Source organism: Cyprinodon tularosa, unplaced genomic scaffold (genome assembly GCF_016077235.1).
Source record: "Cyprinodon tularosa strain WSP-4 unplaced genomic scaffold, ASM1607723v1 ctg263, whole genome shotgun sequence".
In the NCBI taxonomy this organism is placed as follows: Eukaryota; Metazoa; Chordata; class Actinopteri; order Cyprinodontiformes; family Cyprinodontidae; genus Cyprinodon; species Cyprinodon tularosa.
The window spans coordinates 382,729-410,668 of record NW_024038967.1 but is presented as its reverse complement, the minus strand read 5'-3'; the positions used below and the strand labels follow the sequence as shown (position 1 = coordinate 410,668).

Sequence of the window (27,940 nt, the reverse complement as noted above, 5' to 3'; positions counted from 1 at the left end):
GATAACCACCTCGTTTTCCCTGAAATGTGCTCTGCAGGATACACTGCAGCTTTTGTTTAGGTAATCTGGTAAAGAGTTTTCTCCTTGAGGTCTGATCAGGACTTCCAGCACTATCACAGGAAAGTTTTTCATTATACCATACATTGTGAGTAACTCCTTCCTGTCTTCAGTGTAATGTTCTCTTTAAGTTCTACTCATGATAAAAGTCTTCACTCCCCTCTTTAGCAGTTTAGGCCTCCTATATCCTGCTTTGACTCCCATAATAATCGTTGGCCCTTTAAAAAAAAAAAGATCTCAGTCAGGGTAAGGGGAGTCACAGTGCCTCCTCTATAGTGGAGCAAAGACCACTGGGTTCCTGCCTGTTTCTCTCCTTCCCACAGTCTACTGACACTGTGTGGATGCAGCTTACAGTAGTTCTGTTTAGTCACTAAAAGAGCAGATTCAGTGCAGACAGAAATCCACATGAAACTCATCTGTATGACCAATCTTTTACCTTAAATTAGAGTTTTGAGTGCCGTTAAACTAGACGAACAGGTTTGTGCTTGTTTCACCTGAAGGGGATTCTAAGGTGTTTGGTTTCAGTCTCCCCTTCCTCCAATACATCAACCTTTTTTGCATGACACGTCCTGCAGCGTGGAGCTGGTCTGGCCAGTTTTTGGTCCATGTTTTTGAATACTCCTCAGAGCAGCAGAGAAAGAAAGCATTAGGTGTGGCAGACAGCTGTTTTCTGCTGTGGCTCCTGAAACTGTAAGCGTGGACTGAATATTAAGCACCTGACTAGAGGGATGTTTGAATGAATCTGGGATCATCTCACCAGGAAAAAGACTTTTCAGTAGGTAAGTGCTGTTTTGGATTAATTTATGTTCTTGTTTTGTCACTTGCTTCACTTCGCCTTAACCCCCTAAGGACTGAGCCATCAAATTATTGTCAGAAAATGTTCATATTTTTGAATATGGTCTTCATTTAACATGCTGACAAATGACAAAAAAAATGTAACACAAATTTGTACATAATTATGCATTTCCATACATTAATAATTTTATTTTAGTTTAATAGATGTGTTTGATTGTATACCTGAAAAAGACTGATGAAAACTAATCGATTCTGACCATAAAAAGCAAAGTTTGTGGTTGTCTGATACTTTTTTTTTATAGTTTTATCATTTTTTTCCTCTCCGATAAACAATCGCCATGTTGGTGCATGTACAGTTCATGCCAGTAAAGCCGCAAATTTAGGTTGCTGTCACCTGTAACAGCCTAATGAAATATTAATGTACATTCCTTGGATATATTTCAACATGTGTCATTTTAATATTCCAATAAAGAAAGAAAATTTGTGCATACTGAACTCAAAATAGTGTATCTCAGCTCATTTATAAGAAACTGCTGATTAATAATGACTAATCAGTTAGTAAGGCAGCTCAGCGTTCAGGTATGCAGGTAAAATGTGAGCGTGGTGCCTACAGAGTCGAGTCTACAGGAGTAAACAGGCTGGGGTGGGGCAGAGAGAAGTGTGGATATAGGCCACTGTTATGGGAGGGTGAGTCAGAGACAGGCAGGTACACGACCAGGAAACTTCCTTATTATGAAGCAGAGAATGAGCGTCTGATCTGCAGCTATTACAGAGGTACTGTACAGTAATCTGCTTTTTCTTCACTCATATCTGCTTCTAAAAATGTTCAACTTTCTATTACTTGGTAATAACTGCTTTAATCACTATGATTTATGTCCACCTATTGCAAGTCAGGTGATTTTCCTCATATCTGCTGTTTGCTGCTTCCTCCCACTCACTCTAATTCAGACTGTTGTTTGATTCTTGGGAATGACTGAAGCATTAGGATTCTTATCAAGATGATTACTTTGGTGAGGGCTGTGTAAACAGAGCGGTCAGTCTAGGAGAAAAACTATTTTAAGAGTTCCTCTCTGGAGAGTAAAGCTGTTTCAGTCACCATGACTTCTGGTATAACTACAGATTATTTGTTCTCCTTGAATCAAAAAACAAAACCGGAATCAGATTGAGAAAATGTCTCAAAAGCGAGCCTGATGTTCTTTAAAGGTTGAGAGTTCAGGTTTGAACCAAATCATGTGCGAATGCCATTTAGTTTAACAGTTGTTTCGTAATTCAGACTTTCCATAAAACGCTAGAATGTTTACAGAGGTGCTGGCCTGCTGGAGCCTTAACTGAACCACTGCAAATGCAGAAGCTGGCAGACGTTTACACTGATCCTCATGTGTGGGAATTTTCACAATGTTCATTTTGGGATTTTAGTCAGGTTTTTAAACTGTTAGTTTTTCAGGTTGGATTTCTGATGGAATGGAAAACCTAAACGGATATCAGGAACCATATTTGAATGAAATGAATGTGTGTAAACATAGAGACCAGATTTTTTCCACATGAAACTTTTATTAGTCAGTTAGAGGCTTTGTGGATTATTCTCACTATTCAATAGCTCTGAATTGTGCCGTTAATCTCTAAAGTTTTGGTATTCCTCCATACCTCTTAATTTTAGCAAATAAAGTTCAACATTCTGATGTGCGGGCTCTTCAAAATCTGACAAAATCTGAAGTTATCCTGTCATAATTTGGTCTACTTCTAATTTGAGATTACTCCAAAAAAAAAAAAAAACCCAAATGATACTTGTCTTTCTTATTCCAAACATCTTTCACTTGCACTGAGAGTAAAATGGACCCCACATCATAATGCCACCACCACCATGCTTGACACTAGCAGGGTTCTAGGGCTTAAAAGACATTACTACTCCAAGAATTTGTTTATATTCAAATTAAATCTTATAATTTATATATTATAAAGGATCAAATTTTATAATTTGGTCCTTAAAAAAATGCATTTTCAATCATTCAAATTACAAAAATTATTAAATAAAAATTAGTTACTTAAAAAATTAGTTACTTAAAAAAAGTCTGGGGAGACCAGCTTGAAATATTTGAACCGATCCCCCATTGCCAAACACGTGGCAATTTCTACATTTAAATTAAGCCCAACGGTGCGCATTTAGGATCATCTTAAGCCCATCATCACTAGGCTGCTCTCAATCAGTGGTCATATGTATTTGACTTGACATAACAATTAACAACAACAGAGTGTCCTACAGTTATTAATATCTACAACTAGTCAAAGAAACCCTAGAAGTTACTACAGTTACTCTAACATTTGAATCCCTTATTTTGACAATAATCCATGTGTTTGAGAAATTTATAGTCATCAACAAATACTACCGTTGGATCATGGTAGCATTCTAGTCTTACATTGTTTTTCTTTTTAAAGTGAAAAAACTAAATTCGGCTGTAAGAAAACTATAAACACAGAGATCCTGTTTCTTTCTTACTTTGGTTCAGCTATGCTAAGTGTTGTTATTCAAAACCAAAACTGTAACGTCTAGTTAATATTACTCTCTTCAACACTTTCAATCTTTTTAGCACTTGGACATTTTTTTTCCAACACCATAGATAACATTTTTTTTTTCTGACTTTACCATTTGATAAGGGAACTTCATGGGGGAGTTCAAGATCATGAGTTTGTGAGATGCAATGCAGTAACCCCCCCCCCCCCCCTACACTAAATAATTTCTTATTCGACTCATATTGAGACCAAAATCCTCTGCTATCTCATCTGCAGCCTTGAGGCTTCAGCATCTCCACCATGTTCTCCTCCGCTGTGCCTTACAAGAATCAGCACTATTCCCACCTGAAGAAGCACCACATCCAGACCAAGACATTGTTTGAAGATCCGGAGTTCCCAGCCACCAATTCCTCTCTGTTTTACAGCAAACCGCCTCCTGGATATGTGGAGTGGAAACGACCAGGGGTGAGTCAGTATATTGTTCTCCATTAATATTTCCCCTTTTTTTTTTCTTTATTAAAGGTTCCTTTTTTGTGGTCTTAACCAAAAAGGTTGAATCTCCTCTGATGAGACTGCATCACTTCTCCTAATTTGAATGGAAGAAGTAGTTCATATGAATTTGTTTTTTTGCTTGCAAGTTACTTAAAGGGTTAATTTTAAAATCTATGTGTGACATTGAATCCTTTACCTAATCAAGATTCTGACTACATCACTGATCTGTTAATGGTTTAATACATGGTACAAATATGGTCACCTCAAGTCGTTGGGTACTGTCTCATTATGGTCCAACATAAAGATAGTCCATATTTTCTCTGACTCAATTTCCCATAGTTCTCAGATCTTGAATGCTTTTAATCAAGAATCTGCAAATATAGAGGGCAGAAAAGAAAAAGTTATTCCCTTATATAGAGCAGATAACAGACATGAATCTACACACTGCAGGTCAGTTTCCTTAATTTCACAGTTCTCAAAGATAAAAGATCACCAAGGTTTGACAACTTCTTTGAAAATACAGTATTTGGACATTCAATATGGTCTTAGAAAATCTAGATCATGGGTCTGCACCTTTCCCAACCAAAGAGCCATTTTGCCCTGAGTCCAGTGAAGTAAAAGTAATTTGGAGCAACGAAATATGATATGAACACAACATGCTATTTTTCTAAAATAGGAAATCTGTAGCCATCTTTAACAACTAATAGTAGTATTTTTAGCTTTTCAAATAAGGGAACTCTAAATATGATTCATACAACTAAGGCATGGATTTCTTCTATGGGGTAGAATTTGATACCAACTGAAGAAATTCATTTAAGTTGGATCTATATTGTCTTTTAGAGTGTTTGGCAACAGCGGTAAACAGGCCATTATGTTTTGTTTCCTATTTATAGTAACTGTGTTTTATATGAATTATCAATCACTTTAAATTAGTCATTTATTTAGGCAGTAACATCATGCCAAAAAAAAGGTTAGTTTCAGGACGCATTGGAAAGCATGGCTGCTACAGGATCCAAAAAGATGAACACTGGTTTTTGTCACTGGTTGGAGACCATTTTGAAAGAAAGAAAGAAAGAAAGAAAGAAAGAAAGAAAGAAAGAAAGAAAGAAAGAAAGAAAGAAAGAAAGAGTTTTGAGTTTAAAATTGCCTTTATTACACAATCCAGCAATCAATAAAACAAAACAAAGTTAATAAAATAAAAACATCAAAATGCAAAAACTAAAGATTCTTCATCTACTGAACATAGAGCACCATTAATGCCCCACTTATTTACAAAAACATTTATACTCTTTGTCAACTTAAAAAACTCAAATTCTACCCGAACACGAGCAATGACCAGTCTCTTAAATAACACACAGGCATCTTCCGTTTGACGACCATTAATTTTGTTCTTTCTTGATATCCATATTGCTAGTTTTGCCATTCCAGAAATGAAATTTAAAAGCACATGAACAGATCTCTTGTTTGCACAATACCGAGGACCATAAATAAAAATACAGCTGGAGGACTGAACACCAAAACCACTAAACAAACGATCCAAAAGAACAAAAAGAGGATTCAATCTTAAGCATTCAACAAAAAGATGATACAATGTTTCCTCCTGTAAACAAAAAGGACAGTTAACACTAGCGCCAGAAAGAAAGAAAGAAAGAAAGCAAGAAAGAAAGAAAAGAAAGAAAGAAAGAAAGAAAGAAAGAAAGAAAGAAAGAAAGAAAGAAAGAAAGAAAGAAAGAAAGAAAGAAAGAAAGAAAGAAAGAAAGAAAGAAAGAAAGAAAGAAAGAAAGAAAGAAAGAAAGAAAGAAAGAAAGAAAGAAAGAAAGAAAGAAAGAAAGAAAGAAAGAAAAAGAACGAACTGACAAACCGGCTCATTCCTCCATCCGGAGAAAGGAGAAAGAATGAAGGTGTGACAGTGACGGAGCGAATGACACAAAAATTAGACACTAAAGATTAAGAAATACAAGTATCTCACCTGCCCACAATAATTTACTTTCACACACTTTAAATGAAAGGCTCCTCCATTATGCACATGTTGCCACAGCAACACAATAAAACACAGGTCCCCCAACATTAAAGGCGCACCAACCCCACTTCAATTAAACTCTAACCTTTTCCATACATCATAGGAACCCTGGTCTCAGACAAATCTTATCTAGAGTCGCCTTTGACTGGATCTTGATCATCGTACAATAAAAAGTCAACATCCTCGTATTTGTTCTCACACAAGGTAAAATAAAGTCAATCCTGATCCAAACTATCTGTAGCTTTACGTTTTGTTTCCCTTAAAGCCCAGAGACATTATAACATTTCCTGCTATGCACATGATCATGTCTCTTCCTCTACCGTGCTTTACAGTTATTCAGTGTTCAGATTTAAACCATGTAGTTTAAGGTATCACATTATTTTTGTGATGACAAATGGCAGTAAAATCCATCCAGTAATAACCATTGTTGGAATGTCAGTGAAATTAGAAACGGTTCCTGGGTAAGGATATTTTTCTCTATTTGCTGATTTGAGAGGTGTTGCAAAGTTGTGCTCATCCATATCTACTGTTTATTAAAGGTGTTAGTGATGAGTTTCTAATTTAAAATCACCACCTTCGAATAAAAACAAACTCTCTCTTCTTTTTTTTTTTTCAGGAAATATCGGAAACCCCACACCTGTTCATAGAGGGCATCAGCTCCCATGACTTGAACCAGGGCGTTGTAGGAAACTGCTGGTTTGTTGCTGCCTGCTCCTGTCTGGCTTTAAAACCAGACCTTTGGAAGAGGGTGAGTTTAACTTCAAACTGTCCCTTCTAGCTCCTGAGATGCCTAAATCAGAATATTGTAGTTAATCAAACATTTAAGGGTTGGCTTACTAAAACTGAAACTAAATGAAACTGATGCTCTTTCATAATTCTACACACACACAATAAACAAAACATGAATGTCGTCCAGCCATCAATTAATTTTTTTCTCATAACTAAAATACCAAAGATTCTTAGTAAATGATAAATGCATTTATGTATCGCCGCAGGAATGAATTGAGGAAACTATGTATGATTACCTAAAACAACAATGCAGCTGATTCAGTTGCATTGCTTTGAAATTCATAAACAAAACCTCCCTTGTAAAAATCCAACTATGTATGCATGCGATGACTGAATGTTTCCTAATCCGATATTCAGCCTGTTTACTACCAGCAGATTTACAGGTTTGTTCGGTTGGAGTTTTGGTAATTGCTGTATTGTGTTCGCATGTTTCCAGGTAATTCCTGACTGGAAAGAGCAGGAGTGGGACTCAAAGCACCCAGAGAACTATGCTGGGATCTTCCACTTCCAGTTCTGGATCTTCGGGGAGTGGGTAGACGTGGTGGTAGACGACCGGCTGCCGACGATCAACGGAGAGCTCATCTACTGTCACTCAAAACAGAACAATGAGTTCTGGAGCGCTCTGCTGGAGAAGGCCTACGCCAAGTCAGTAAACCAAAATCTGTTCCACAAGACAACAGCTTATACATTCACTAAATATGTCATTAGATTCATTAAACGGTACACTTAAGATCTCTGATAATCCCAACCTTTGACGTTATTAGATTTATTACTTTTTAAAAATGTTGCTTTTAAAGCTGCTTTAACAAGTAAACCATAACAGCAGGCTTACCTGGAAATTAAATAAGACGTGATACATACTATAGAAGGCCATTTTGAGTCCATGTGGTATTCACTTAAACATTTATACTATGGATCGACCGATACAGTTTTTTTAATTTTTTTAATCTTTTTATGACATTAATTATCCATTTTTTTCACACCAACTATACCCCAATATATGCCGGCAAGATTTTTGGACCAATTCTTGGGAGATGACATTGTCTTTCTTTCTTCCATTTACATGATAAAGATGACACATTGATAGGAAATATTTTTTATCTAATAAAAAAAGCATTTATTAACAAATCATGCAAAACATTAACAATTAACCATACATGTGCTTTACTTGATCTCAGGGCACGGCTGATGAATGCAGTAATGAATTGGCCACTGCATTCACATATAGGCTGATACTGATACAAGAAGAAACAATATCGACCAGTAGATGTATCAGCCTCTCTAAATGATAGCAGTCATTCATTCCAGACATGCCTCTTATAGTCTGGAGGGAATTCGTGAATTTTCATAACAATTGTTCACTTTGTGACAAGTTTTTGATTTTTGGCAGGGTGTTAGGTATGGGTCTAAAGTTTCCAAAAATCATTGGATACAAGTTGGCGGCGCCCCCTATTGGTCGGTATCCATAAAATACAAAATGGCCCTTCCTGAACAGAAAAAAACGTTTGTATACCACCTTATTTTAGCCTGAAAATATTCTGTAGTCAACTTTCACATTTTATCTAATGAGATGGTTGTTATGTAAAAACTATATCACCCTTTGAAGGTCCTTTTTATGTCAAATCCCTGGTAATGGACACTTTTTTGTATGAATAATGGTCGTTGTGCCTCATCTGGGACAAAGGGCGAAATCTTGACGAAATCTTGCTAAAAAATTTGCAATAAAGATCACATGATGTGTTACACATCAATATTACTGGCTATGAGGGGTTATGGTCATAATTTATTTCAGTAGTTGAAGGTGTGGCGAGTTATGAACTGTGTCTTTCTTCACCGTGTTCAGATGATGAGACATTGCATCAACTGAAACAAAACAGCTGTTTTATTTCTGAAAGTTAGCTGTCTCGTTTGTCACATAGCTTAAATACACAGTAGCCTATAAGCATTTTTCATGTCATTAAATTAGCCTACATGACCGTTCCTTAATTTACCCCCAGGATCAATAAACATTCTCCTAGATTGACATTTAAGTTGATTTTCATTTCATTTTCATTTTGTATGAGTCTTTGCACACCGACAGCACACCAAGTGTGATTGCAATATCAGTAACTTGGGTAAAATCCCTGATTAGAGAACTTACCTATACAAAATGCCTAGCTCTGGGAAACTATTTTGTTAGCTTCATTGCTAATGTCAAGATGGATTAGTCCAATGCATTTTGCCATAAAAGCAAGCTGTAAGACAAAAGAGATTATTCCCCCCCCCCCCCCCCCCCCCCCCCCCCTCTAAGTTGCCTAAACCATTCAGAATAACTGACTTCATTTAGTTGACAATTTAGTGACTTTTTCTCTAGATTAAGCGACTTTTGGCCATCCCTGGCGATTTACGTAATCTCGCATCTTAAGCATCTTTTTTTGAGAATCTGGCGACTTTAAAAAACTTGTTTCCAGTGATAAAATCATTGTTTTTTTTACATAATTGTAACTGCTGCCATCAGAGGCATTTCCCAAGGTTAAGCAGGCCTGTGGATTAGCTCTGATCTCTAAAAAGTAGGTAGCACTTTTGAGTTCTGAACATAGCCATGTAGGCCCGTTTTCTAGAGATCAGCGATATAGCAAAATTCATAACAAGGTGAAGTGGCTGTTTCTGGGTGCTTTTGTAGTGTATTCGTGTAACAAGGCGAAGTGACTGTTTGTAGCCACTCAAATTGGGAAGGAACGTGAAAAGTATAAAGAGTGACATCACATAAGGGTTTATCTATTCCGTGTCTCACTGCCTGTATTTATGATTGCCATCATTGTTTCTCTTGCCATGGTGCACCATTTCTCATTCCTTGCCAACCCTGCTGTACCAGAGATCTTGAAGTGAATGTTGCATGTCCATTACACTTCTATGTTAAATTGTGTTTTCGGTTTTGGTTGTTATTCTGTATCCTCTGAGCGTTAGTGTTTTATAGGTTTTGATTAATAAAACCCTTGAGTGGAGACATTTTCTACATTTATGCTTGTTAATAGCTGTAGTGCCTGTAAATCACTTTTTCGTTGAGTTATATTTGTCTGGATCTTCTGAGCTTTTGCCATTTTTTGCCTCATAATGGAGAATGTAAATGAATCTATTGACTGGTCATTGTGTTGCTTATGCCAACAAAACACAACGAAAGATTTGCGCCACCCATATTATAAGGAGTGTCATCTCAAGGCGTACCAAGCCCTTGAAGATGATTTAAAAGCTTTTGATGAAAATAACATCCCAATGCGCTTTGGAATGACATTGGGGAGACTAAATGATGGGTCAGGGATAGCCCACACCTTGGGAAAAAATCAAGCAAGATACCATCATGCATGTCGAGGACACTTCCAGTCTCATGTGTTGCAGCGAATCTTAAAAAAGAGACCAAAACAAGACTCAAACAATGACATGCAAACTGTCAGTCCTAAAAAAACGAGGTCCAGTTTTAATACTACACTGGAACGTGAAAAACTACAGTGTGTTTACTGTGAAAAATGTGAAGGTGATACGACTGAACCCATATACAGAGTCAGGAGTGACAACTGCTCTAAGAATCTCCACACATGGGCTGTGGAATCAAACAACTGGGAAGTGTATGCTAGGCTGAACACAGCTGTTGATGCGGGAGCGGGTGATATTAGCTATCATGCATCCTGCTACACAAAATTGAAGAATGATGCTCAGTCAGACAAAAAGAAGTCAGATCAAATTCAAATGCCGTATGATCCATTAGTTATTGCACACCTTGTGGCATATATACAGAGTAATGAAACTACCTGTAAACTAAGTGATTTGAAAAAACTTTACAATTGTCGTCTAGAGCAGCTGGGCTCAGACTGGATAGGAACATGTGTGCACAGTGGACGACTCAAAGAACACCTCCTCAAGAAGCTTGGGCCTGAATGGTCTGCTTTCTCAGAGGGTCGTGATGTGTACATATGTCACAAGAAGACAGCCGGTGCTGCTGTAGCTCGGACCTCTTGCCTTCAGGTCACTGAAGATGAGGCAAAGAGCATAGTTGAAGTGGGTCTAATGCTGCGCAAACACATCCTCCAGCAACAGATGCCCTTCAATGGATCATTCACTTCAACCTGTCTTACTGAGCCAGTTGCAAAACCTCTTCTGACTCTTCTAGATGTGTTGATTCAAGGCTCAAGCTCTGTTGACCAGAATGAAGAGAATCAGGTCACCATCAGTGCCAGGACCAGGGTTGCCTGCACTATAAGTCAATTGATATGCAGCAATGCTGCAAGGCAAACTAGCCAAGCTCTTACCCTCTATCAGAGGAAGGAGAGAGAAACACCCTTTCCGCTCTATGTGGGACTGAAAATGCATGGAAATGACCGCAATAAAGGGATCATTAAAACCTTTCATGAACTTGGTGTGTCAGTATCCTATGAACGAGTCATGGATATCAGGAGGAACCTTGCCTGTGCCATGTCAAGGCAGTTTGCAATTCATGGAGTTGTTGTTCCCTCTAACATGAAGCGAGGAGTTTTTACTACCGCTGGAGTTGATAATATTGATGTGTCTGGTCAATTTGAGCTCCATGGCACAGCTATATCCCTAATCAACCATGTCACCAATGACAACATGGGGGTTGACCCTCCTCCTCTAGTCCTTGAAGGTTTGGAAGGCACCTCTGTCAAACTTCCAGATGACTTTGCTATTGTGCCATACATTGCTGAATATGCTGGGGAAATCAAACTTTCATCTATTCCATGGAACAGCGAGGCCAACTTTCACAAAGAACACCCGAGCAGGAGTTCCTGAGGAAGCATGGCTTAACCATGTCCAAACGGTCTTGCGAGAAAATCATGGAATACTTCAGGACATACCCGTGACCTACCCTGGATTTTTCTCTCATGGTCAGCGGCAAGAGGATGTCAGGCCAAGGGCCACAATTGGTGTCTTCCCTGTTTTTTATGAGAAGGCGGCATCTATGGCCATGCAGAAACACGCAATGCTTGTGGTCATGAAAGCAACAGATTTTGTAAATCCTGGTCAGGTTCCAGTCATAGTGGCTGACTGCCCTCTCTATATGCAACAGAAAAAATGCCAGTGGAAGTTCCCAGATGAAGTTGGGGAATCAAAAATTGTGTGCTTCATGGGATTCCTTCACATTGAGATGACCTCCCAAGAGTGTGGAGGTAAGCTGTTAGCTGGCTCTGGATGGGACAGGATGTTTGCCCTGGCAAAGATCTTCAATACCGGTGTTGCAGCATCTCTGTTGAGCAGCAAGCATGTCAAACCTACACGGTATGCCTACCAGCTTACCCTTGCCTGGATCCATGTTCTCGAACTGCAGGCATATGAGGAGTACTGCCAAGAGGGCTATGGGCCTCATGAGAGCATGAATATTTGGGAGAGTCGACTACGGAAAAATGCTCCGAGAGCCTCTTACTGGCTAACAGTGAGGGACTACCTCATGATCAACTCCCGCCTCATCCGTGGTCAGCGAGTGGGTAATTGGCCTCTGACCCTGAAGGCCCTTGAAGATTTGTGCCCATGGTTATTTGCTTTTGGGCATACAAATTATGCTCGCTGGATGCTGGTTTTCCTGAAGGACATGGCAAACCTGCCACATACCCATCCAGCAGTCCATGAGGCATTCATGGAAGGGAAGTTTGTTGTCCAACGTGGTGAGAAAAAATTCTCCCTCATGGCACTTGATCAGAGCCAGGAACACAGTATCAAGTTTTTGAAGGACAGTGGTTCAAAGGGCCTGTATGCCCAGCAAGAGGAGAAGGAGATAAATGAACTTTCAAAACCAGAAGTGTTACGGGTCACTGAGGAGTTTGAGGATGCCTGTTTGTCTGCCTCAAAAAAGAAGAAAACCTTGGAACATCCAGAGTCCTCTCCTGCTGAACAGAATAAGTTCCTACGTCATCTAAAGGACCTTCTCAATCTTGCAAAGGAAGATATTATAGTCAATCCTTTCAAAGAAATGGGCACAGACCTCATTGCCCTAGATACTGGTGAGGTCATTGACCATGAGATCTCAAACTCCCTCAGGGAAGTCCCTAATATCGGCAAAGCCATGTTCACAGAGTTTGTAAGGGACAGAATAGAAAAGGCCACCAAGCCTCTTTCCGATGTCATTCCAAGGGTCAATTTTTACACATTCACCAACCGGCCACCTGTGGATCTGAAGAAGGGTGCAAGCAAGTTGGGGTCTGCCAGAGCAAATACTCTGCTTGTCACCAAACTTTTTATGTCCCTACAAGCCCGTCCTGATCTGGAAATTGATGATTTCTTCAGGCATGAGAATCAGCATGAGCCCCCATCTTTGTCTGATCAAGGCAAGCTGCGTTCAGGAACCAAGTCAGATATTCTTGGGTGCTTACCGGGAATGCCAGAACCTGGCCACTCTCCATCAACCAAAGACACTTCTGTGATAGTGCTAGATATGGCAGCAGTAATACACATCATAAAATCCCCGCGTGCCACAGTGTTTGGGGAGTACATTAAGATGGACTTGATGCCATACTTGCACAGCCTGATTGCTGACAGGACGACTAGAGTGGATGCAGTCTGGGATAAGTACATAGAGACAAGTTTGAAATCCCAGACTCATCTTAAGCGTGGTGGGACAGCAAGTTACAGAACACGAGTCTCCGCAAAGATACCTCTGCCAAAAGGAGCACAATGGCAGAAGTTCCTCAAGGACAGTGAGAATAAAGATACCCTGTTTCAGTACATCAGTGATGAGCTTCACAAGATCACAGCTGGCTCAAAGTACCACCTCCTGACAACAAAGGGAAACTTGGTCCTCAGCAACAAACCTACTGACCTTGAAGCATTGTCACCATGTCAGCAGGAGGAAGCAGATACATGAATGATGCTCCATTTACGTCATGCTGCCAAACATGGTCACACCAAGGCTTACCTCAGGACGGTAGATAGTGATGTCGTTGTACTGGCCATCAATTTCTTTAAGGAGTTAGGACTCTCAGAACTATGGATTGGCTTTGGATCAGGCAAGACTTACAAAGACATTCCAATCCACCACATCACAGAAATGCTGGGACCCCAAAAAAGCCAAGCACTGCCCCTGTTCTACGCATTCACAGGATGCGATTCTGTGTCCACGATGTATGGAATTGGTAAAAAAACAGCATGGAATGCATGGGCAGCTTACCCACAACTCACTGACACCCTCATTGCACTCATGCAAGACCCAACCAGCCTCACACTGAATTCACTGCATATGCAAGTTCTTGAACACTGGACTGTGCTCATGTACAGTAAGAACTGTGGAGTTGGGTCAGTCAATGAAGCCCGAAAGCTTCTTTTCAGTCATGGCCTTAAGTCCCTAGATTTGATCCCTCCAACGCAGCATGCCCTATTCCAGCATGGGAAGCGAGCCCTGCACACCGCGGCTTTTGTGTGGAAGCAATCCCTTTCCAAAATGCCAAACATTCCACACCCGAGTGACTGGGGTTGGGAATGGAATGGCCGAATGAAGATGTGGGTGCCCTATTGGACAGACCTGGATGATGTCAGCAAGGGATGTGCCATCCTCCTGAACTGTGGCTGTGTGGTTGCCTGTAAGGGCAACTGTAAATGCCACCGAGCCGGTCTTCGTTGTACTGCACTATGTAAATGTGAGGGAGGCTGTACCAACAATGACGAGTGAGGGTGTAGAGGATGATGTGTATAAATTAAGACATGTAAATATGTATATATGTAAATATATAGCGGTGTGTGTGTGTGTACACACACACAACTTGGACTGCAAGTCAAAGTAAGTCAAAAGAAATCAGTATAGAGCAATGTAAGAGCAAACAGAGCCGATCTATGACATTTTCTGTCTTCGTTGGGGGCCATTTTGGAATTTATGGATACCGGCCACTAGGGGGCGCCGCCAAGTTGTATCAAATGATTTTTTTAATCCTTGGGCCCATACATAACACCCTGCCAAAAATCAAAAACTTGTCACAAAGTGAACGATTTTCTCGAATTCCCTCCAGACTATAGGGCCGGATCTATCAAAGGTTTGCGTGTATAAAAACATGAGCTATTTCACTGCGCACACTAAAAAATGTACAAACTGATCTATCAACAGCATGCTAAAAGGATTTGGTCTTTAAAACGTGCTAAATAGCGCCTCTTATCCATTTAGTACTTTTTCTGCAATGAATATGCAATATGGGGCGTTTACACGCAAAAGTGCGTCTTGTGGGAGGAGAACATGTAAATATATTAATTTAGCACTTGCAAAGTGATTTATCAAACCTGAAAGCAATTTTGCTAACGGTATCTGACTCTATATTTAACACGTTTCAAAAGAAGGTGCAAATGGTCTGTATGCGTAATTGCGCACACATGGCAGCGGTTATTGTCGCAAGAACGAGACATCGAAATGAAGCAAGGAGACACAGAGAACACATTTTTTTTCACTCCGCGTGAATATTTTTGCAATGAACGAGGAAACGATCATCAAAACATATCGTTTATCCGGCATTGCCATTTTGGAGCTGTTGGGGGAACTCCGAATGGATTTGGAGCCAGCCACAAGAGGACCCACGCAATACCAGATATCACAAAACTCCTTGCAACATTGCACTTTTTTGCATCTGGGTCATTCCAGCGTACGGTTGCAGCGAGAGCTGGGATCTTCCAATCTCGTTTTTCAGAAGTGCTGTCCGACGTTCTAAATGCCATGTCGCCCTGACGCCCTACCGGAGAACCCCGACCTCCCCCCTGCGCCTGTGGAGCAACATGCCAATGCTGCGGGGATGCGTACACGCAGTAATCTCATCCACAGTCACTTCTTGTGAGCCATTTGGTATGTGCATTTTTCTACAGGCCAATACAAAACACCTGTTTTTTGTTTTTTTACTGCAGTGAAGTAGAAATTGAGCCACATACCACCTTAGGGAATAAAGGTTGCCAAAGTTTTTTTTTTATATATATATAGGATATATGTGTATATATATATATATATATATATATATTTTTTATTTTTTTTTTGGAGGGGGTGGGGGTGTCACTGTAAAATTAAAATTTCTTAATGCCCTAGCTTGTACAAACTACTTTGCCGCAAACAACAAAATGCGCAAAACCATCATTTAAATAGGGCGTCTCCAACAGTTTTGCACCTGCCACCAGTTACGCAATCACTCTTGTTAAATCACCCGCAAACCATGGTTCAGCCCCTCGCGCAAAATTCCAGTTTGCGAGCGCAAATTACTGCACGCAAAATTAGATCTTGATAAATCCGGCCCCTAGAGTATTTGTAAAAATTGTCACAAAGGGTGAAACCTGCACAAAAGTCAAAAATCCTTATGGTAGTGTGTTAATAGCTACAGATATCCAAACCTTATGCTGCCTTCATATTACTGTAGCTCAAGGATGTTGTTTTAAGACTCCTGCAATGGGTTGGCACAGCAGATGCAAACGATGGTGACACCATATGACATCAAGAGTTTGATACAAACCCTAAAGCATGTCGCCACTGGACTGTGAGCTTTGGAGATCTGCTGGAGTCAATATTATAGCTCTATCCTCTGTTTAGCAATTGCATTGACAGGTTTGCAGGTATTGCCAGGAAAATGGCACTTATCTGACTGCAACTTGAGAGATATACCAGTTGGTGCAGAGAATGTTACTGTGTTGTATAAGAGCTTTAGTGTAGGATGAACTGGAGCAGAGACTGTGAACTAGACGCTCTTCTCACAACAGTGTCTGACTTTACAAATACACTTTTGAAAGAACAGTTAGAAAGTCTCATAAAATATCTTATGGTTGTTGAAAGTTTCCCAATAAGAGTTGAAGCTGTGGCAGATGGTAAAGATGGAGTAATAACTGAATATCTAAACCTCATAGACTTACAAGGAGATGACGCAATAAAGTTTGCATGTGTGCCTGTGGCAATTTATTATTGAATACCAGGGAGGCTAAACCTCCATTGTAAATTTCATAAAATTAGTTGTATAATATGCATTTTCAAACTTCCGAAATGTAGTAATGAAACTGCATTAAATATGTGTTAAAATGTGCCTGATTTCATTAGTATGCTGCAAATTATTCAGCTGTTTATTACTCGAACTACCCTCTACTCTGGAGCCGCAGGACTCTTTTCAGTCAGTTAGTCTCTATGAGAAAACCCTGTTGAAGTCTGAGTCTCCCTCTATTGAGGTACACAACAGGAAAATGGAGCCCTGATTGGATAAAACACCAAAATACGTCACTTTGATAAAGGCTAAACCTCTTAGGGGGTTTATGGAGCAGAGGCGGATCATAAAGCCGGCTGCTCAATGCTGATTGGCAATAATTCTGAAGGATTTTTGACTTACAGTGGTCAGACAACAGTGGATTTTCTCATGAGTCGAGAGGAAAAAGTGATAATTTAGATTGATCAGATAGATCATGCTGAAATGTTGACATGATTTCTGGAGTTTATTATTTCAGAGAGCTTCCAAACATCTATTTCCATCCATTGTGGTGATGAGTTTTATGTGTTTCAACATTTGTTGATGCAATATGTGATGTTTGGATTAAATTAACACTAACAAGAATTCCCTGTTTCGGAGAGCAAAAGTAGCATCTGATATGTGCAGATAAAAGTAAATTCAAAATGGCTTTTTGAAGATAATCAGTCATCTAAAAACAACAATAACTGCATTTAGAGCAACCATGAAAACACTGAAATAGATAAATAATTCTGCAGTAAAGAAGAAAATGGTATGCAGCATTTTTTTTTTGACAAATTTCAGTGAAAACTAAGACATTATTTTTTCAAAGCTTTTGTATCATCACCAAAGGTAGTAATGGTCTTATGTGTGAGTGTTTTCTTCAGTTATAATGAAGAATTTCATCAAACAACTGTTTCTATTTCTCTGCGTTTTCTAATACAACAGGAATATTTTAGGCTGTGTAACCATTTTACAGCCTTATAACTTTTTAATTGTCTGCCCTTCTTCCAGGCTCTCTGGCTGCTACCAGTCCCTGGAGGGGGGGAACACCGGGGACGCTGTAGTGGACTTCAGTGGAGCTGTGTCCGAATCCATCAGCCTGGAGACAGAGCAGTTCTACAATGATCAGAACAAACAAGATGCATTTTTTGAAGATCTTCTCAAGGTTTGGGATCGTGGAGGAATCATCAGCTCCTCCATCAGGGTGAGTCATCAGCTGCTCCTTCCAGTTTGCTCCGTTTTACACCCCCCACCTAACAAATCCGTTATTATCAAATATTTTCTTTGAAATGTTATAGGCAGAGTCGCATGAAATTGAGATGAAGATGCAAAACGGGCTGGTGAAAGGCCACGCGTACTCTGTAACCGCAGTGAAGCGAGTGCGTTTGGGTCATGGGCTGATTGCCTATTTCAAGAATGAAACCATTCCTCTCATCCGCTTGAGGAACCCCTGGGGCAAAACTGAGTGGAAAGGAGCATGGAGTGACAGGTCAGTTGGGAAAAGTGATATAATAGACACTAAAAGCACAACCGACATAACTGCCTCTTACTATATCATTTAGAAAAAATGTAAGACAAGACTAGAAAGGTTTATCCTAATTGTTTTGTTAAACATGACTTGGGCTTAATGATTGTCTGAAAACATTTTTACAGTTTCAAATTCAAATATACATGATTGATAAATTATTATCTTAAAGATTAATTGAAACCATAATTCTATTAACATTTAGTCCTATGATCAATATCTAAACTAAATCCACTTAAATAAAGTGATAAAAATTATAAAAAGCAAAGCAAAGTATTTAAAAGAAAATGTACATCTATACGAATATTGATCGCAATGACAAAACCAAAGTTAAAAGTAATTTTGTTAGGATATTACAATTATCATCATAATGTTTTAGACCATACAAATCTGACAAATCCAAATATCTGATCCTCATTTAATCTCAGAATGAATAAAGATCTTCTTTAAAGGCTTTAAGGTAGACTCCAACTCAAATCCTTGAGGACTGGTGTCCTGCTACTTAGATCAGCTGCCATGAGCATTTAAATCAGGGGTTAAATAACCTCAGCAGCAGCAGCAGCCAGAGCTCTGCTAATCAGCTCATATCGGATTCAGGTGTGCTGAAACAGAGCTCGAAGAACTTTATTAGATTCCTCTAAAATGCAGAAGTCCGAATACCATCTTTACAATGCACCATGGTGGTGGCACCATCATTCTCTGAGGTTTATAATGTGCTAGTGGACAGATCAAACTACTGGGATGACAACCCTGAACATACAACTGGAGCTTCAATAGAATGTTTATGATCAAGGTATATTCATCAGAATGGCCTAGTCAAAGTCCAAGCCTAAATCTACTTCAGAATTGATATTCACATACCCTCTCCATCCAATCTATCTGGTCTGTTATAATATTATAATGAGTCAACATTTTAATTTTCACTTCTGAAAACCTGTTTGAGACAAACTCAAAAAGATTTATTTCCAGAAAAAAAGTTTGTTTAACTCAGAGGGTGTCTGCCCTAAATATGCAACAGACTTTTAAAGATTATCTTGTAATTAAAGAAGTTAAAGACTAAATGTAACATATTTAAATAAAACAAATGTTACATGAAGGTCCTATTTTTGGATTCTTGTGACAAAGGTTCAACAAAACTACTCAGCCTTTAATATGTGAACAACAGAACAAAAAATCCTGCATTACCAGTAGTTTTTCCCGCTGGAATGAGTTACAAAGTAACTGTAATGGTAACAGTAACTAAGGTTTGTTAGGCCTTTTATTAATGTTGATATTGTGAAGACTGTGCATCATTTTCCTGGTGCTGTCTGTTAAAGAGTGTTTGTTTAAAGATGTGAGCTTTCTGTGTATCTTTTGAAATCCTCCTGGTAAATAATGCTGTAATGGCCCTGCTTGTTGTTAGCTCTCCAGAATGGGACAAAGTCGGTGACACAGAAAGAAGCAACCTCGGCATCACAGTGGAGGACGATGGAGAGTTTTGGTGAGGCTCTGATCACACTGCATTCATTCGGTTTGACTCCTAATTGTTTAAATTTAATGCAGTGTCTGTCTGGATCCACAGGATGTCATTCGTAGACTGGTGCAAGTTCTTCACCGATACAGATGTTTGCCGTCTTATCAACACCTCAGTGATTAGCATCCATAAGACCTGGAATGAGGTGGTGCACTTTGGAAGCTGGACCCAAAACAGAGATCCCATGCTGAACCGCTGTGGCGGCTGTGCTAACAACAAACAGACGTTTCTGCAGAACCCACAGGTTTTGAAAACCTCATAACCCCCCCCCCACACACACACACACATACACATCTCCTCTTTAACGCATACTGACATGTTTTTCCCCCTCTTTTCTTTTATAGTATTTGTTCGATATTACCAAGGAATCAGATGAGGTCCTAGTCTCCTTGCAGCAGAAGGACATGAAGATCCACAGAAGACATGGTCAAGGAGAAAATCTAACCATTGGCTTCAGCATCTTAAAGGTAACTTTCACTTTAGTGCTGTAAAAAAAAAAGGCCTTCAAATTTTAGTGAGTTAAATACGGTTCCATGCAGCCTACAGCTGTTTTATTCATGTGTTTAGGGACTGATTGTTTACTTGTTTACTTGGAATCTAGTGTGCTGCTTTACAGATCACGCCATCAGCAGGGTGGTCATCAGGCATCATTTGCTATGCTTTTGCTAACATTTTGACCCTCATTTTAGCAAAAATCTGACAAAAAACTAGGTATGATGATCTATCTTGGTTGAACTCTTGCAATAAATTGATGAAAAGGGCATGAATTAGACAGAAAGTGAGAAACAGTGATAAAGTAAAAGAGATTCACTTTTTTTATTGAAAATTTTCTATAGATTTTGAATTTTTTTTGTGATATGTAAAAACTCATAATGACTTCCAAAGTGTAAATCCTTAGTTCTATTTTTCACCCATGGAGGCCGTCATTTTGCACACCTGTGCACTGCATGATGGGTTGATGACGTGGTTAGATCTAACTGAACTGGACCCTACAGAGTAAAAACAATACTAATTTTACTGGATTTGTTACTTGTTTTTTATTACATTATGTTTGACTCGTGTAACATCAGATATTAATACACTGCACCACTGCCTCAAAGTTTTCAAACATATCTGTTAAAACAAACAAATGTAATCAGTTTGTGATCTACTCTTTACTAACCTATAATAGAGCCAATACTGTTAATAGAATCTAACATGAAATCAAGATCAAATAAGTAGAAAATGAATGACTATTTAAAGTGGCAGTGAAGAAACTGTCAGTCGTCGTAACACATCGTTCCAGTATATCTGATTAAATGTTTTGAATCTAGCTCTCGATTAGGGTTATCATCCCCTAGCAGCAGCCGCACAAACACCAGCTTCTTCATCTAACTCTCCCCTCTTCTTCCATTTGATCCTCCTTATTTTCATTACCTCCTCTGATTTCTACATTATCATACATTTTAATGAGCTCCAGTTTAAACTGAAAAAGTTTCATGGTAACTCCTCTGTTTTGGCTGCATGGAGCTAGAGCTTAAGGTCCAAGTCATTTACTCAGAATGCATTGCAGCATAAACAATATGGCAATATTTTATTTAAACTAAACAGGTTAAAGTATATATATTGTATCAACATCCAAAATAAATATTTCTCAGATAAAGTCAGTTTTTATCGTGGATCCCTTTAAAAAAACTCTGATATGTGTGATTTCAGGATTTGTTGTACAAACCTTCACATGTATACTAAATCTTGTGGATATGGTGTTTTGTCTAAACATCCTCTAAGGGTAAAAGAATTTAGTTTGTCTTCAGGCATTTTCCCCTTCAATAAACAACTGATGGTCAAGTCTCTAATGTGATCTGATTAAACACATGCCTTTTCAGCCAGAGGTTGAACACATTCTTTAATAATTGTTTCAGGCTGAGTGGCCCCAGTGGAGCCATGCACTTTAATCATGATTTTCTTCCCTCAGCAGAGGCTCCAGACAGCTCTGATACTTTAGTTTCAGTTTGGTGTGTTGTGCAAAGATTATTTATATCTCATGTGAAAGTTTACTCTGGTAAATACCAGAAGAGCAAATAATTAGCTTTCATCTTACATATAACACAGAATTATATTTAACCCACAAAATCTGAGAAGCTATGACAGAAATATTGAGCAAAGATAATTATCTGCTGAGATTATGTATATTTCTCTGTAAAGATAAACTTCCTAAAGACTTTTTCTGGCCACATTTTTATGCATCAGCTTAAAATCAGGCGGTGTGTCAATATCCATCTGAATTTATGGCACATTTCCCCACAGGGTGTTTAATGTCAGAGATCTGGCTAATTTCAGACACACCACAGATATGGTTATCTCTCTGCCAGAAAGAGGTGCTGCTGAATGTGTCATGAAGAGGCTGTGATGCACAAAAGAATAGCTGTGTACATATGTTCTGTTAAACGCCGGCAGGCAGTGATGGATACTTTCATTTGATATAATATTGTCAGTGATTTGTAATATCTCATCAAACAAAAGGAGATTCAGCTTTACTTCTGTCGATTATGTTCAAGGACCCTTTTCTAGTTGACATTTTAAAACACATCTGACCCCCTGCTTGTAGTATAGTGCCGTCTGGTTTAGTTGTAATGTATCACTCTGCCACAAGGAGGCATAGTCATACAAGCATAATGTATAATAAATCTCTAAACAAAGCAATTACCACCTATTAACTGAAAGAAATAAGGGAATCAAAATGCAGGTTTAGTTAAAGTACTAAATTCTTCTTTCACATTTTTATTTTAAAGTTAAGTGCTCTTAATTTGTGTTAGTCAATGAACAAAGGTTAGTGAAGAGAGAAATAAAATGTCTAATTAACTGGATATTAGCATTTATCCATCGAAATATCTTCTAAAACTACTTGTTAGTCACAGTCACTATTACATTTAAATATTTCATTGTGCATTTTACCATTTAAAGGCTAATTTAGTATTTAAATCATGTATTAGATATGTTGATATTATATATGCTTATGGTACATTTATTTATTTCATGGGTTATTCACATTAATACGTTTCATGATCTATTTTGGTCCTCCATATACCTCAGGCACCACATCACAATAATATTGAAAATCATCTCAAGACCCCCTGGGGGAAAAATACATGATTTAATTAATTAAGGCACACCACCCATGTCTAAAAGATTATCACCCTGCCACCACCATGTCTGACTGTGGGTATAATGTTCGTTTTCTAAGATGTTTTGTTAGCTTCCAAACAAAAGGCTTTTGTTTCTTCGTTCCAGAGAATATTAACCCTTAAAATGTAGGGATGATCCTGGTGAATATTGGGCCTTTGTGTTCTGTTAACCAGAAATCTGAACACAGACCCTAAAAGGAGGCATGCTGGGTCTGCAGTGCTTTGGATACTATTCCTAGTTTTTGTATTACCTCCTGGATGAAGCCTTGATACATTCTCGAGGAAATATTGGTATGGTGATTAGTCATCAGAAAGGTTTGGACTGTCCCATCTTTTCTCCTTCTATAAACAAGGGATCGATGGATTCCCAAAGCCTTAGAAATGGCTTTTTGTTTCTCATCTAGACTGGAAGTGATCTCTCCTTTTGTATTTATCCAACTTTATATTGTGACAAAGAACCTGCCAGGCAATTGTATTTTTGCAACATGGCCAGGTTTGCTTAGACAGTGTCATTCCCTCAATAAAATAAAGAAACCACTTTCTGTATCTACTCAAGTCATTTTAGCATGATTTTGAACAGGATCAGAAGGCCAGAAACCTTGAGGAAAGAGTAAGACAAAAACCTGAAAGATAAGAATTGTTTCTAAACATTTCCACCGTGTTTAACCAAAATTCACAGTATAGATCTCCCAGTTGCATTGACAAGCGTACAATCGAATATGACTTCACAGGTGGAGCTGAACAGGAAGTATCGGCTGCACGACATCCTGACACAACAGGTTCTGCATACCTCCACCTACATCAATGCTCGGACAGTGTTTATGAGATGCGTGCTGCCTCAGGGCCGATATGTCATCATCCCCACCACCTTTAGGCCTGCCGTACCTGGCGACTACATGCTGCGACTCTTCACAGACCTAGACTCTGGCTGCCGGTATGTTGTGTGACATTTCCTCTTTCTGTTTGATCATTTACTTTAGACACCTGAGGGAATTAAACTATTTTAAAAAGCTCATTTAGGAGTCAAACTGATTGATTATAGTTAAAATAATAATTCAGATATTTGGCAAAGGGAATGGAAATAGTCCCATTAAATCTTCTGCATTGAGCTTTTCCTGGCCTTAGATCATGTTTTGACTTGTGTTATTTGTATTTCCCTGTTCTTTATTTTGGCAACTCCAACTCAAGTATCATGGGTTCTATTTGGTCTGAAACATGTATCAGTCAGACTAGCTGGCACACAGAGCCGGTGTTGTGTCTATGAAACATAACTTTCCCATCTTTCAGTGTTCTTGTTCTAAATGTTAAGAAACATGAACCCTGTTTTCTACTCTCACAGGCAGCTAGTGAAGGACCAGCCAAAGGTTAACTGCTGGAGTCCGATCGTTGGATATCCTGCTGTTGTTTCCCACATCTATGTGAAAGGAGCTGAGATCCAGAGTGAAGACCAGGCAGATAGTAGGAGGATTTTTTTTTTTCTAAAACGTGTAAACTTGGTCTGCATATTTATAATTTACTGAGATAAATCTAAATGCATATCACACTTTACTGTTCAGGTTTAGACCCATATGTGATCATTTCCTGCGAGGGTCAAAATGTGAAGTCTACCGTCATCAAGGACACTTTGAAACCGGAATTTGATGTCAGTGGTATTTTCTACAGGAAGAAGGTCAGAAAGCCCATCACAGTGGAGGTAGGTTTGAGGATTTACTCTCCAGGCTTTAAGATGGTTTTCAATCATTTATCCTAAAGTTTTCAAAGCATTTTGCTTCATCACTGTTGTGGATGTTGTCATTTTGCACAGCTTTGTTTTTTTTTTTAGAATAGTTCATTATTGCTCTGCTAGGGCAGAGTGAAATAAATACAAAAAATATGTTCTTATTCTGAATAGATTCTCACTTAAAGATCAAATCATATAATCAAAGATTATTATTATACTTTTTTTTTTATTATATTATTTGCTGTTAAATGTTGACATAATAAAAGTAAGAATATGTTACATGACTATAGAGTCATGCAATTCAGGCGAAGAAAGGTTTTTAACAGTAGCAATCTCCAATTTTAGACCAGAACAGAACGGATCAGAAATAAACTTTTCTAATCCTTTAGAATTAGAATCAAATTGATTCTTGAAATTTGATTTGTAGATACCTAGCCTAGCTATATTCTTAAGGACATTACATAAAACATGCAAATTAACATAAGTATGCAAAGTAGAATTTTTTAAAATTCAAACCAATTTTAAAAGCTGTCAAGATTTTGGCATTTTCGCCTCTTTGTGACTTTTTTTTAAACTCGGAAAATGGAAAACATGGATTACTAATTAGATCCATTAGATATAAAAACAGAAAATGCAATTCAGTTTATTTATATACCGGTAGTGCCAGTTTTACAACACATGTCATCTCAAGGCACTTTGCAGTTCACCAGATCATATAGTCATCGACTCATTGACTCGAAGGGTATCCCTCACACTAAGCATGCTTGTAGCGAGAGTGGAGAGGAAAAACTCCCTTTTAACAGGAAGAAACCTCCAGCAGAACCAGGCTCAGTGTGAGCAGCCATTTGTAGAGGCTGACTGGAGTTCAAGGAGACAGAAGCAGACATAGAAAAAGAAGCAGCGATACCAAAGGCAACTGTAAAGGTTGTCCCCGACCAGAAAAACAAACAGCCAGGCAGACGAGTTCCGAGCCAGCTCCAATATCAGAGGATGAAGAGAGCACATCCAGCCAGTCACAGTCAGAGAAACAGGACTACACTGAAAACCGGGCCGATCTCTAACATCTATAAACAGAGACCATAAGATTAGATATTAAACTAACAAATTCTACAGAGAAGGAGAATATAGAATGAAGCAGAATGATGAAAAAGGGTTCCCTATGTCCTCCAGCAGTCTAAGCATATAGCACTATAACTATAGAGATGCTCAAGATAACCTGAGCCACTCTAACTACAAGCTTCATCAAAAAGGAAAGTTTTAGGCCTACCCTTAAGAGTAGACAGGGTGTCTGGACTAAAACTGGTAGTTGGTTCCACAGGAGAGGAGCCTGATAACTAAAAAGATCAGAAGAATATTAGCTTTCCAGTTTTTGCCCCATTTTAGTTTAGTCCTATTTTCTTTATGAGTTACATGTTTGAACAGCTCTATATAGAGTCATCACTATATAAAACAGTTCCCTACATCAAACCAAAGAAAACAATTTAAATTATGGAGTTTACAGTCTATAATCTTATTTAGCACATCTTGGTAGAAGTTACTTTGGCTAGCATAGCGCTGCTAACTCTTTGAAAATGAATAAGGGACAATTCATGGCCAGGCATTATCTTCCACTCTACTGCCATTAAAAATATGTTTTTGATAACTTTTTTTCTGTGCCTAATCTTAACTAAAATTTACAAAAAGCTGGTAAAATACTACAGTTTCTAATATAGACAAGGCGGTAAACATGATCAATAGGGCGTAAACAGATCCAACATGCTGTACTTTGCCTTCCTGTTATTTGCGGTAGCTTTTGCTCTCTCCATCTTGCGGCCTGAGTACACCGATAGGCATGTCTCATCATTTCACAGGCGTACATCTTCATGCGACTTCATATCTGTAATAACTTACAAAGTTAGGTGAAGTTAGTAAACCTAGCTACATCAAGCTAGCCAGTAAGATAAATATGGCTCAGTAGCCTTACCTCAGTAATAGCTATCAAAATTTAGGTTAATCTCTGTATTAGGAGCCTTATACTTCAGTAATAAACTAATTCAGCTAACATATTCATACATGCGCTACGTGCTTAGAGGTTCTGTGGTAAAGGAAGGAGGGGGAATTGAACATGGGAAGCCTCTATTATAAAATAGAATTTCATGTTTTCCTGATTAATAATATGTCATCCAGATAAATCAGTCTGTCTATATAATAGATAATTTAGAGCGGAAGACTTCAACAGGGGGTCCACAACCCCTAGGGGGTCCGCAGAGGTACTGCATGGGGGTCGATAAAGTTTTGGTTGATTTTTGTATTTTTTTTTTATATTCCCCCCTGCAATTTTTTCCCACTAATTGAAATGTCTTTAAATACACATTAACATGAATTCAACACACTGTGATCAACAGATAAATAGAGGCAGAAGATTAGCCAGGGACACGGAGGAGCTCTTTCAAGCGGGGCACCGTTTCATTCACAACACCTGTCCCATCGACCAGGAATCAGAATCAGAAATACGTACTTTAATAATCCCAGGGGGAAATTACTTTTTTAACATGACTTCTTCTGTAATACAGTGACTATAGGACCAGTTTGATATAACACTATTTTATAATATATATATATCATTAGGGGGTCCCCACTCCATCTCGCCATCAGTTTGGGGGTCCTTGGCCTGGAAAATGTTGAAGACCGCTTATTTAAAGGGTTTTCTGTTCTGAAAAAACAAATTCTTAAAACATTGTAAAACCAAGAGGAAACTCCATCTGGTTCTGACTGGTCTTTTCTTCTCTTTAAGGTGTGGAGCAGCAAACTTGGGATGGACAAATTCTTGGGCCAAGTGGTTTTGTCCGGGTTGCCCAATGACAATTCTAACCCTCAGCGGCTACAGCTGAAGAAGAGCGGCGATGAGAAAGCAGACGATATGCCCGGCAACATCTCTTTGAGGATCGTCACAACGAACCAGCTGGCTGCCATATAACAAGCCAGGGCCTTCATCAGCCTTTCTAACTTAACTTAGTGTGAAAAAGGAGCTCCAGCACCGTCCATTGTTAGAGTTTAAAATCTTTATTTTAAGAAGGTCAAGAGGAGAAATAGGATGCTTCTGGGTTTTTCTTTGATTTCTTTTTTAAACATGTTTTCTTCGACTTATATTGTTATATACATGTGTTTTTGGTATTAGTATTTTTTAATGAAAATATACTGTGAGTAGCATTGAAAGTACCACTATGGATACTGTTGGTGACATTAAATCTTAAATAATCCCCGCCCCAATCGGGTGTCATTTTGCCAAAATGAATATCATATAAAAAAAAAAAAAAATGCAGATAAGGCGAATTACAAATAAACTTCTTCTCCAAGCTGTTTTTTTCTCCTCTTTTTATTTTCAGTCCAGTTCCCAAACTGCAATTTTTTGTATTTTTACACTCAAGACACAGCCATGCACAATTCAA

General features: G+C 38.7%; 1 protein-coding gene across 3 annotated transcripts; it reads left to right on the top strand.

The window, feature by feature from the left end:
- The first annotated feature begins 538 nt into the window (after positions 1–538).
- On the top strand, positions 539–27,760 carry LOC119786038 (calpain-5-like). 3 transcript variants are annotated; one of them, XM_038289089.1, is made up of 13 exons: positions 539–832; positions 3,637–3,825; positions 6,489–6,620; positions 7,098–7,306; positions 17,602–17,794; positions 17,889–18,079; positions 19,518–19,595; positions 19,677–19,872; positions 19,973–20,095; positions 23,524–23,726; positions 24,132–24,250; positions 24,349–24,485; positions 27,286–27,760. In XM_038289089.1, exons 2-13 carry the CDS (start codon positions 3,661–3,663, stop codon positions 27,466–27,468), a joined length of 1,929 nt encoding a protein of 642 aa, XP_038145017.1. In that variant the 5' UTR covers positions 539–832; positions 3,637–3,660; the 3' UTR covers positions 27,469–27,760. The 3 variants fall into 3 exon arrangements, with proteins under 3 accessions (XP_038145017.1, XP_038145015.1, XP_038145016.1); XM_038289087.1 differs by having other exon boundaries at positions 552–836; XM_038289088.1 differs by lacking the exon at positions 539–832 and adding an exon at positions 1,507–1,626.
- The last annotated feature ends 180 nt before the right edge of the window (positions 27,761–27,940 follow it).